This window comes from Xenopus tropicalis, chromosome 5 (assembly GCF_000004195.4).
Source record: "Xenopus tropicalis strain Nigerian chromosome 5, UCB_Xtro_10.0, whole genome shotgun sequence".
NCBI classification, from domain to species: Eukaryota; Metazoa; Chordata; class Amphibia; order Anura; family Pipidae; genus Xenopus; species Xenopus tropicalis.
The window spans coordinates 96,475,679-96,488,460 of record NC_030681.2 but is presented as its reverse complement, the minus strand read 5'-3'; the positions used below and the strand labels follow the sequence as shown (position 1 = coordinate 96,488,460).

Here is a 12,782-nt window from a genome sequence, read left to right as displayed (position 1 = left end):
AAAAACATGTGAAGTCACCAAATCAAATCTGATTGGCTGTTGTTAGCTCCACTCAGTTTTTCTAAATGGCAGCAATTTAAATTTCCCCACTGAAAGTCAATGAGTGACATTTGATTGGTGGCTCCCCCCCTTTTTCTAAACTTGAACTGCAGTTACCCAGTGGTTATGCAAATTTAGGGACCCTGGCATTAATATTTAAAGAATGTCAGCAGTTTCAATTTAAACCAACGAAAGTCTATAGGTGAAATCTGATTGGTAGTTGTGCCCACTTTGTCAATGAGAAAATGTGCAAACGTTGGGGGCCCTGGCCAAAATAATGTGAGAATGGCAGCATTTTAAGTATAAAACAATAAAATTCAATGGGTAAATTCTGATTGGCTGTTGGTGGCCCCACCCACTTTTTCTAAACTTGAACTGCAGTTACCCAGTGACAAACTGTGGAAAGTTTGGGGACCCTAATATTAAACGTGAGGGAATAGCAGCAGATAAAATTTCCCCACTAAAATCGATTAAAGAAATGTAATGGCAGCAGGTTTAATTTAAACCAATGAAAGTTTACAGGTGGAATCTGATTGACTGTTGGCCCGCCCACTTTTTCTAACTTTGAATACATAGTCACCCATTGACTGACTGTGCAAAGTTTGGAAACCCTGGCAAAAATAGTGTGAGAATGGGAGTGTTTTAAAAGCAAAACAATGGAGTTCAATGTATGAAATCTAATTTGCTGTTGGTGGCTTTGTCCACTTTTACTAACCATAACCTGCAATTCACCAGTTACCAACTCTGGAGAGTTTGGGGACCCTGGCATTAATACTGTGAGAATGGCAGCAGGTTAAATTCCCCCACTGAAAGTAAATGGGTGAAATCTGATTGGCTATTTGTAGCACTTTTGGGCATCCAGCACATGTTTTCATTGAGGGTGACCCCATGATAATGTTATTCATTATTGTTTGGTGAGTGTAGCCTCAAAGCTGTAAGAGTGGCAGAAATTTAAATTTGAAATTTGATTGGCTGTTGTTGGCTCCTCCCAATTTTGGGTGTCCAAAATTTGCATAGTTTGGAAAATTGTGTAAGATATGAAAGTTGCATCATGACTTCTTCGAATACAATGTAGTGTAACATTGTGGTATCAATTATGAATACTGATTTTACACAACACAATGTTGTATCAACGTTTTTTGATAAAAGGCACCTGTGTACTACAAAGGGTAGGTCTCTAAAGGGATCTTCCACCCAAAGCAGTTTTTGCATAATAATAAAAAAAACTAAAAAGTACTGGGAAGCATTCTGTACTTATTATATCAAAATTGCAAAAATGTACTTTATGTTTACATAAGTCCATATTTCAAAGCACAAGTGTGTCAACAAACATTCCTAGCCCAACAGTTCTAAAGGATATTCCCACATGGGTTTGCACTGAACCATTTGGAAGATTTTCCCTCCACATGTTTAAAAAAGCATTAAATCGTGTAATAAGGAGTTTATATACATTATCTGACACATAAAAAAATAATTTAAAGAACAATTAAGTATTCAGCCCTTCAGGTTGAACTGCACCCAATCTTTGGATTGAATATGGTTTATGACAGAGTAGCTTTCTAGCTCTATCCATTCTCTGTTATGAGCTACTCCCATTTAAAGTAGGTAAAGACAAATAATTCAAAACCCTATAAAAATGAAGACCAGATGAAAAGCTGCTAAGAATAGGACATTTTGTAAGATACTAAAAATTGTGATAAAGCCAAACTACTCACTGCAAAGTTCAGCTGAATGAAGTTCATTGAAAGGGGAACAGCTAAAAATACTGCTATGCTATTCCTTAGATTCCCAGTGTACTGTAATTCAATTTATGGAGGATGTTTATAGAACCTACACTACAGCTGTAATCTACTCTACTGCGCTAATCTACTGATTTATAAGTTTATTCATTTAGCAGCTTTACCTAGTTTTTATTCTTCTTTCTAAAGATGGTACAGTTGCCATGTATCATTGGTTTGTAAAATGGCAACAAATTTCCATAATGATTGCTGCCAAGCTCAGGGATCATATTCTATTGGTGCTATTATATCTGTTGCAGAACATCAGCTCCACTGTTTCCTACCAGTTATTTTGAGCTGGGTTGTAGTGTTTCATTGAAATGCTATCCTTATACAAGAATGTTGCTCTGTTCACGTAATGTGTAAAACTCATCTGCTTTCTCTGCCTCGCGATGGGCATAAAGTCTTCCCTCAGACAGATACAATTATATTTAAACATTTCTAAGACAGCTTATCTGTAGATACCAATCAGGTAATGGATCCTCATTATAAAATAAAAGCAAGACATCTCTGTATACAGAGGGGAAATGAGAAGCATAAAAGTAATAAAATTGAATTTAAAGCAGGCTTCTTGCTTTCACTTACTTGTAATCTTGAGCAAATCATGTAGAATCCCAGGATATCTCTGTGAGATGAATAACAAAGCAAGATTTACCGGCCAAATGGAGGTGACTGTGTAAAAATATATTAGACATAATCATAGCTTTATGTGACTTCATTTCCATTATTAATTAGTGTAAGTAAGATATGTTACATATTATTATATTTCTTATCTCATGGATATGTGAGCTGATACCATGTATAAACCCACTGTGAAGTGATTCATCTTTTAGATATAAAATATAAGATTATCAGTGCCAGGTGGCTGGTGTAATTCTGTCAATTACTGGGTACCCTACATCTATGTTCCTGAATTTCTCCTTCCCTGCTACCTCTAATTGTTTGACTGCATCCTCCCCAGGTATTCTGTTTTGATTCCTTAGATTGCAATTAGTTATGCTCTTGTTATCTATCTGTACATGGGGGATTATCAGTTACCTGTTCTTCTAGGCAAAGTGCTGGACTCCTTGACTGGCTGCCACAGATCACTGGAACACCCAGCCTAGGAGGAAAGTTTTGCTTTGCATTTTGTAAAACTGAACCTGAAGACCTATCAACACAACAACTAATGATCATGTTGTATGATAGGAGGACTGCATCAGCATGCCAATTAATATATGAAATGTTGTTTATTACTTCATGCTGGGGTTGCAAATTACAAACAGATTTCTTTTGTGTTCTTGAATTGCTGCTATTTCCTTTCTCTCTTGTATCAGTGCACTCTTGGTTTGGTTGATGCAGCAAAAATTCCTAGCGTAGTCTTCTCAATCAGACTGGTGGTAGAACTGTACCTTACTTCCATTCACTGTGAACTTGCTCCTTCTGTTGAAATTTTAGATATACAGGTATGGGATTTATTATCCAGAATGCTCGAAACTTGGGGTTTACTGGATAAGGGATCATTCCATAATTTGGATCTCCATACCTTAAGTTAATTAATAAATAATTTAAAAATTAATTTAATTCAATAGCACTAGATTGCCTACTAGAAAGAACAAGGCACCGTTTTATTTTTAGAGAAAAAAAGAAAATCATATTTAAAAAAGTGAATTATATGTTTATAATGGAGTCTATGGGAGATGGCCTTCCCATAATTTGGAGCTTTTTGGATAATGGGTTTCCAGATAATGGATCCCATACCTGTAAATAAATCCATGTATGTTTTATATTGGAGTATTGTGCTGTGGAAAATAGATTAAAGGAACAGTAACACCAAAAAATGAAAGTAATAAAAATATAATGCACTGTTGCCTTGCACTGGTAAAATGAGTGTGTTTGCTACAGTAACACTACTATAATTTATATAATAAGCTGCTGTGTAGCCACGGGGGCAGCCATTCAAGCTGGAAAAAAGGAGAAAAGGCACAGGTTACATAGCAGATAACAGATAAGTTTTGTAGAATACAATAGTGTTTTATCTGTTATCTGCTATGTGCCTGTGCCTTTTCTCCTTTGAATGGCTGCCCCCATGGCTACATAGCAGCTTATTTATATAAATTATAGTAGACTTTCTGAAGTAAACACACAACTTTTACCAGTGCAGGGCAGCAGCACATTATATTTTAGTTACTTTTATACACTTTCATTTTTTGGTGTTACTGCTCCTTTAAAAAAGTGGGCAGAAGAAAATAATGATATGCTTATGTATATACAGTTTAATATAATTATATGTATATTGTACTTTTTATGCTAAAATTGGGTTACTTTTGGATGTTCTTAAAAGTTAGCATGTAAAAAACAGTCTGTTGAAATCAAATATCAAAATAATTTATGCACCTGACTTTTTCTATATAGGAATGTAAAAAGTTTCCTAAGTCTTCCAAGAACGGTTCAGGCCACAGTCGGACTGTTGCAGGCTTCCAAAGACGATCATGGCCAAGAAATGATTGTTACAATTCCACTCCCATTTGTAAGCCAAGTTCAGCTGTGGAAAATCAAAAGGAAGGACGGGTCAGCCCTGAGCAGGAAGCTGAGGAAATGAAAGATCAGTACGATGAAGTAGGTTTTCCATCTGGAAAGCATAATATGTCCCACATATTAAACAAATATGTACTTTAAAAATAAAACATTTCTAAAATACAGATTTTTAGCTAATGTGCAACCTTAAGTATTTGTTTAAAATCTTCTTTGAATAGCTTTAATGCTACTGCTAAAGGCTGTCAGGGATGGCTGGGATGGACTCAGTTTAGAAATTCCTAAATATCCTCAGTTACTGCATATTCACATAATGCTTCCCCTTTACCTAGCGCTGCCTCCTCCATAAATAAATTACTGTGCCACCAAAAGCAGAGCCCTATAGGCCAGAAGCCAGTGTCAATCGTGGTTGAGAGCTGACCGCCACATTTCAGAGGAAGCCAGCCTCTCTCTTCCCTACTTTACCACTGGCAGTTTTGTTGAACAGTGTGGAGTCCAGCTCCTAGATGCTTTAGAACTGATACTGTAGATTTTGGTGGGTGCCAAGGGCTGAGGCCGTATTATCAATTACATTGGTTTCTAATTTATTTAATTGACCAACCAAAGCATCATGTATGCCCCTAGTTAATATCTTTATGAACAGTCAACATTCAGTTGGGTCAGACAGGAAAATTTAGAACTCAAGACATTGGTACAGATGGAGCCTATCAGCAAACCCGGGAAGTGCTGGGGACCATATATTAAGACCTCTATTCCAATCTGAATGATTATGTCATGCAGGAACTATATTAAATTATATTCTTTTTTGCAACTAGAATACCAATTTTTTTTTACATTTCTACAAAATAGTCAAAATGCATTGTAAAAAACACAGAGGAGGTGTACAGATGTGTGTTATGCATGTTCCAAAAGTGCAAATTACAGCAATGGTGAGCAAAATATGCAATATGGAATATGCAAAAAAATGTTGTGTAAAGCTATATATACGGTAAATGTACCTATTTTATTTCTATTCTGCTGGATAAGTTTCATTACTGAGCTTTTTACATGTATGCACGTAGGTATATCTTTACATATAAAGCGCTACTTATGTACGCAGCACTGGACAGTAGAATAGATTAATAGAAACAGGGGGCTAAAGATAATAATAGATAAATACAAAGTATAACAATAAATACAAATAAATACAAGGTACAGTTGTAATAAGTTAAGAGTCAAAGACAAGAGGATGGAGGTCCCTGCCCCGTAGAGCTTACAATCTATATGGGAGGGTAATTTACAGACACAAATAGTCAAATATAAGTGCTGTAGGTTACAGTGGGTGACACTGCAATATAAGACTGCAATATAAGTGCTAGTTCCCAGATCAGGTGCTGTGCATCAATTTACATTAATTTAAAGCAGTGCTGCTTCGTGCCTTTCGTGCCTTTCCAAGAATTCCTCTGACTATTGTGATTATGAAGCTCATCATAAATATGACATTTACTTAAGAAACTGCAAAGAGAAATGCAAATGTGCACTTAATTAACAACAAACAGTATTCTCCAAATACCCTGTAAAAACTGAGCAGTTGTAGGATGAATTGCTTGTAGCATTAAAAGGAGAGGTGAAGCCAGAGGCTATAATACTGAACTTTTCACACTATTTACATGAGCACAAGGGTAATTTCACAAGTGGTATGACATGGGCGGTGGAACAAAAAATCTACCTACTGCCTCATCTTCAGTATGCACTGATAAGCACCGAAACCGCATTTTCAACCCAAAATCTGCCTCAATTGTGCACTGACAAGTGCATACAGTGCCTGTCAGTATAGAAAGACAGCCATTTGTTTGGTTGTGTTCATCAGCATTAACACCAAATGGTTCATTTACTAAACTCACTGTCACCTGGAACTGGTGGTAGAGCTTGTCATGCATAGGAAGGCAGTAATTATATGTCTCCCTGTACTGAGGAAAAAGCTAAATAAAATAAAAACGAAAATCCTGCAGAATTCCAAGAAATTTAATATCTGCTGAAACTGACCAAATGTATGTTAGATGCTTCAGTTGACTCAATAGTTCAGTTTGATTGGTTTGAAAAGTACAGAAAACACAGAGATGTTGGAATTCCTTTATTTTAAGTTCTGTACAGTGAATTTGATTAAATGAACCTTTCTTGATGATCTCTCGGGATTATATTAATCCAGATTGACTTTCTGACTGATTTGAACTAAATTTGATCCTATCATTATTTGATTGATTGTATTCAGCTTGAATTGGTAATGACTGATTATAACTACGCCTCATAGGGACAGATTTATCAAAAGTCAGCAATTCTCCCTTTTCTTGATCAGGACTTTAAAAGAGTTACTTCAGCATGAGATGATTTTTGTTACTTGTTTAAATCAGGCATTTAGAGGTACCGAGAACCTTTCTAATAAAAAGGACACTTCATCATTTATTATGGAAGAATTCTGTCAGTGGACAGTGGAAAATTCTCCTGTTGGCACATTAGTAACATGAAAATGAAAAATGGAATTGTGATCATGTGAGACTGGTACTAGGGAATTCTTACTTTGAACAAACCTAAACAGTGTCAGACTGGGTCACCCAGGGCCCCCAAACACCCAACTCATGGGCTCACCACCCAGCTATCGCCGCTCCGCACTTTTGCCCCCACTATTTGTGCTGCTGCGCTACTTACATCACTGTTAAAAATGAAAGATGGCAGTGCATTTCACTGTGGAACGCACAGCCATCTTTATTTTTAACATCAAGGTAGTAAGTAGAGGAGCAGGGAACAGTGGTGTCTGGGGGCGGCAGTCTTATGCCATGTGGTGATGATGAGTGCATAAGTAAAACATCTTTAGGGCCACAAGTTGTTCAAAGGTGATGTAAACTGGTGTAGGCTACTCATTTAATCTGCATATCTGTCTTTCTTTTATGTGCAGGAGCCAGTATCCAGTTTTCCAGGCAGACTTTTTGGGTCTCAAAATAATGTTAATGATAAAAAATGCCCTCGTACAATATGTCAAGAAAATCATAAGGATGCAAAGCTAAAAATGTTAAAAGTGAACGGCAATCAACAGAACACTCTTTCAAGGAAAACACTAACTGGGGAAACCAATAGACAACCCGAAGTAACTGGAGAGAAAGTACAGCAATCACCCATTCAGACACCAGCACCACTTAAGGTAAGATACTGCAAGAAAGGAAAATTCTGTCACATGATTCAAGTTATGAAAAACTGCAGTTTTTTGCAGCCATATTATGATAGTTTCAAAAATATCTAGGGGTGAGAAGTAGGTCTTTTGTCTGTATTTCAGCCTTATTGGCCTTCAGAGTGGACTTCTACAAGTCAATAAATTGTCATACACTCCAAATCTCACCCTAATGCTGGGCATACACTATAAAATTTGCTTGTTTGGCCACAATGATGGACCCCATGCCAATGATCAGATCATAATAGGGACTACCTGACTAGATTTTCTAACCCATGCAATAGGTATCTTTCTGATTTTTGGCAAGATAATTCAGTTGGGTGGGCCATCCATAGAGGTCATACACAGGCCAATAAAATGCCAACTTGGTTTGGAGGCAGTGTCGGACTGGGACCTCAGGGGCCCACCAAAAAACCTAAGGCCATGGACCCACTCTCCAAAATATTTTCCTCCTTTCCTCACTCAACCATTTTATTCTCCTAGTCTCTTTTATTTACATGCTAGCATCTATCCTTCCATCTACTGTATTTCTTCCTTTTCTTCCCATTCAGAAATAGGGAATGACCATGAATTAGGCAAAATGGTTAGACTGGCCCCTGGGCCCACCGGGAGTTTTCCTGGTATCCTGGTGGGCCAGTCCGACACTGTTTGCAGCTTTTCTTTAATTCGGTGGCATCATATTAGAGTGCCACTACAGGTCCTAATGTCTCCTTGAGGCTGATATAGGCAGTTGGAAAATATCTAAACGATTATGGGCAGCACTCTATTTAATTAAAATGCCTTTGTTGTCACAATGCGGGCAGCAGCAACGTTTGGAGCCTAACTGGCTCTTTATCAAGCTAACTGCATGGAGCTACTGCATTGTCAGGAGGTGGTGGTATCTCCAGGGTTCCCCTGCATCAATAGGCACAGTAGTGCTTGAATCAGAATAGAAGGCCAGAAGGGCATGCACAGCAACCTATGCACCAGCTGCGGATAGTTTGCAGCAGATATGTGCATTTTCAGGGAGTAGATTGGCTATAGAGGAAGCAAACCACTGTGCTTTTCACACAATTTTTCGCACCAATTTTATTGACATGCGCAGAAATGTAGAATTTTGCTGTGAATCCATGTCTGGTAAAAAAATTTGCTAGTCACTACTGAGCAGATAAATGAAAAAAAATTGGTATAGGAAAATAAATAATAAACCTAGCATCGCTAAATATGAATATACCACCAAAATTTTTTTTTCTATCTTACAGATTATTGTGCATTTTGCAGTCAAATTATAAACACTTCTACAGATTATATAAAAAAAAAATAACAAAAAACTGTAAGCTTCTGCTATTGACAGATTTGTTCAGAAGCAGAAAAAGGGTACAAAGGCCAACGTTTAAATGTAGATTTAAGCTTTGTACTGTGAGCCAGTGTCAACATTTTTTGAAGCCAACAGAATGCAAAGTTTTCCATTGGCTTCAAGAGTGGAACAATCATTAATTTGGAAAATGTATAATCTAGATACTTACTTATGGCGCTTATGTCATACTGTGAATAGAAAATAAAAGTGCTGTTTTCTTTGATTCCTTTGACATTCTAATGTAGCTTTATGCAAGGCCTACTACTGTTCTCTAGTGTGGCCATTGCCAAGGAAATATAAATATAGTAGCAAAGTATGAGATAAACTGAAATTTAAAGGTATTACTGCACTACTGTTTTTATGTAATTTTGAACAACATGTTAATTTTTAGTTATGTATTATAGTCTATAAATCTCCTCACCCATATTATGTATAAATATTAATTTTAGCACAATTGCAAATAAAATGGTTTTGTTCAATTCCATCTGCATTGTGAAGTATATTTATATAGTGCTTTATACAGTCTCCATAAACCTTATTTATGATGGCACATGCAATGGACACAAAGTACAAAATGACCTTCAAAGCCCATATGAGCTTTCCATGGACACTGGTCTTTTTTCAACCCTATGTAACTATGTAACTATGTAACTACTATAGGTGGCCATACACGCACCGATATTATTGTACGAAACCTCGTTTCGTACGATAATCGGTGCGTGTATGGCATGTCGGCGAGTCGACCGATATCGCAGGAAGCTGCTGATATCGGTCGACTCGCCGATCGGCCAGATTAGAAAATTTTGATCGGGCGCCATAGAAGGCGCCTGACCAAAATTCTCCCTTCAGAGCTGAATCGGCAGAAGGAGGTAGAAATCCTATTGTTTCTACCTCCTTACCTGCCGATTCAGCCCTGAATGGTGTGTGGCGGATCTGACGATGTTTCGTGCGACCGACGGTCGTACGAAACATCGTGAGATCGCCACGTGTATGGCCAGCTTATGAGTAATCTAAGTTGGTTTGACCCAGGGCAGAATGATCCTAGGTTGATCTTGGGTCCTGATAATAAATGCAATGCAGTTATTATGGCCTACTGCACTGTTGAATAGGAACCAATCAACAACTAGGCTGACTTGCTAGGGAACTGAAGTCTGCCTTTGCTTGTGTGACTGTCTCCTTTAAGGATCCACTGCAGTTCTGTCAGCATCGTCTTCTAGTACCTTTCCTCTGTCTCTTTGCCCCAGCTCAGCAAACTACCTCAGGTTGTTCCTTTTTTTAACTTTAAAGGATGAGTTTCTGTACTTTACTTGATAAAAGCTTATCACTTTCACCAAAACTAACTGAAATGACATTCAGTATGCGAGTAATAAATAAAACCAGGGCTTTATCTTGTGTCTGTGCTGAGCCTGACAAACAGGAATTATCTGTAGTGACGACTGAAAACGTTCACATTTTGATTGAATTCATGGACTATAAAAGTGGAACCTGTAGACTCCAATACAGTTGACATGATGCGCCTTATTTATTTGTCTTCGGATTTTATTCGCTCCAGATAATATTTCATGGTACATAACACCTTTCCTTAGCCTTTTATTATTTCTGACATGCGGTGTTATGAATATATGATGAGATACTCTATTTGCTCACCAAGGTATCCATATCAGGCATACCGGCTACAAATTTAAAAGTGCAATATGACAGATCAGTTGCATATTTTGGCCACATAAAAATGTGAATGAAAAATGGATTTAAAAGGAATATCAATGCATGGAAAAGACTTATTTATTCCCCATCCAACTAAACTGCTGTGGTATGTGAAGTGAGAACACAAATATAGCTTTCTTATAAATAAGGCCTGGCATCAGAGTGGTACCAGGAGGTAGGGAAAAGATATGTACTTCAAGGACATATTATACTTAAGCAATTGTTAGCAGGGCTGGAACTAGGGGTAAGCAGAAGAGGCATGTGCCTAGGGTTCAATGCTGGAGGGGAGCTAGGCACACACGTCATTTCTGCCTACCCCTAGTCCAAGCGCTCCAGTCTCAGTAATGCTCCCAGTTTTGCCCGCATTCCTGCGCTCCTCCTGCTTGTTCTCCTTTCCACCCCCACTCTGTAGTTATTGATATGTGAGCACATGGGCACTCGTGCTTGCCCTGGGGGCAAGATGACAGGGGTTACTGTTAGTTATACTTAATTACATTCAATAACTGAGTGGGTCTGCAGGTTAAACATCCCTGATTTATGAATTATTTCCTATTAGAGTAACAAATTGCAATATAGGCTACATCACATGACATAAAACACGACATAAAATATTTAATACCTTTATATATTACGACTGTAAATTTTCAGTTGTTGGCCCTGTAGTATTTAGATGAGCAAGCGCATATATGTTGAGCAAGGAGTCCACTGGGCCACACCAGAACTGTAAGCAAGCTTTAGAAAAAACTGCTATATATGATAATGGAATAGAAATATGTCGGAATCAGTAGGGAGAACTAATAGCAATGAGAGCAATGAGTACAGTAACCAACACTTCCTGCAAGGACCCAGTACCAGCCTAGGTTCTCTTTTAGTATTAGGCAAACTTTGCCCTAAATGTTCTCTATACTAAAAATCCTGTAGGGTGATTTGTAAAGGACATATATGCATTCTAGGCTCTAGATTCTGAACTGGACTCAAAGATGCTGGTATGCGTAGAAAAGCCCTAAACTCACTTTTGAGGGGTTACTAAAGATTATTTAGTTATTTAGTATCAAGCAGTTCAAAGAATGCATAACATTACAGCTCAGTTGCGGTACTCATCATGCAGCAATCGTTCTAATTTTTGCCCTCAGAAATACACATATTCAATGTATTGCAATAATGCACAGTATTATTATTATTTTTTTTAGTAATTTTAGGGCTATGACATTCTGTATAATGCCCAATATCACATAGGGGCAGATTTATTAAAACTCTATAATTTCTCATTTATTTAATTTTAAAATTTGACTCAAATCATTTCCTATAAAAAGTCTGTGTGAGGAAAAAATGTGCCTTTTTTCAAATTGTTGTTTTGAAAACAAATTTTTCAAGTTGTCGCACCAAAACCTCTACTTTATCAAATTGTTACACAAAAAAATAGCAATAAAAATCTAAAACCTCTAAAGTTTTGAGACAAAAGAAGGGTCTGCAAGGAAAAGGAAGGGCCTCTGCCACTGACTTCTATATGATCTCGGCAAGTATTAACTGCCGAATTGTTGGATTCAAAGTTGGATGCAAAGAAATCTTGAAAAAATTGTGACTTTTTTTCTGCGACTTTTAGCACTAAAAATCCTAATCGAGAAAAAAAAAATCCAGTGGTTAGTAAATGGTTCCCATAGTCATTGTCTTCAATCTATAATCATTAAACTAAGATTTATAATATATAGTATATAAAGCAGTGATCCCCAACCATTGGCTCGAGGGCAACATGTTGCTCACCAACCTTGGATGTTGCTCTTAGTGCCCCCAAACCAGGTAGTTATTTTTGAATTCCTGACATAGGGGCAAGTTTTGGTTGGATAAAAACAAGATTTATTAGCATATAAAGCCTCCTGTAAGCTGATAGTGTGCATAGAGGCTGCCTAATACTCTATCTTAATGTAAAGATATGCCTTAGATAAATAATCATCATAGCCAAGGACACTAATGTCCTCAACTTTGATATCTTTCTAATTAATGAAGACAGACTTGTGTAAAACAGCAAACTATTGACAATAAAGTTGTACTTGGTTAAAATTATACTATAACATGCCTGTGATCAGTTCAAGCCTTACTGCCTCACTTATGAATCCACTCTGACATCCACAGATGTTAATTTAATTAAGTTTATTACAGTATATTTAATAAATAAAAAATGAAGTCAAATTGATATATTTGATGAACACAC

The 12,782-nt window shown here is 37.2% G+C and overlaps 1 protein-coding gene across 1 annotated transcript in view; it reads left to right on the top strand.

Moving 5' to 3' along the window:
* Positions 1-2,479: 2,479 nt before the first annotated feature.
* LOC101731554 overlaps positions 2,480-12,782 on the top strand; it is a 33,344-nt gene continuing 23,041 nt past the window's right edge. Inside the window, exons 1-4 of the mRNA XM_004914854.3 lie at positions 2,480-2,485; positions 3,134-3,262; positions 4,212-4,415; positions 7,264-7,506. Of these exons, the coding sequence (XP_004914911.2) occupies positions 2,480-2,485; positions 3,134-3,262; positions 4,212-4,415; positions 7,264-7,506 (582 nt within the window). The remainder of the gene's footprint in view (positions 2,486-3,133; positions 3,263-4,211; positions 4,416-7,263; positions 7,507-12,782) is intronic.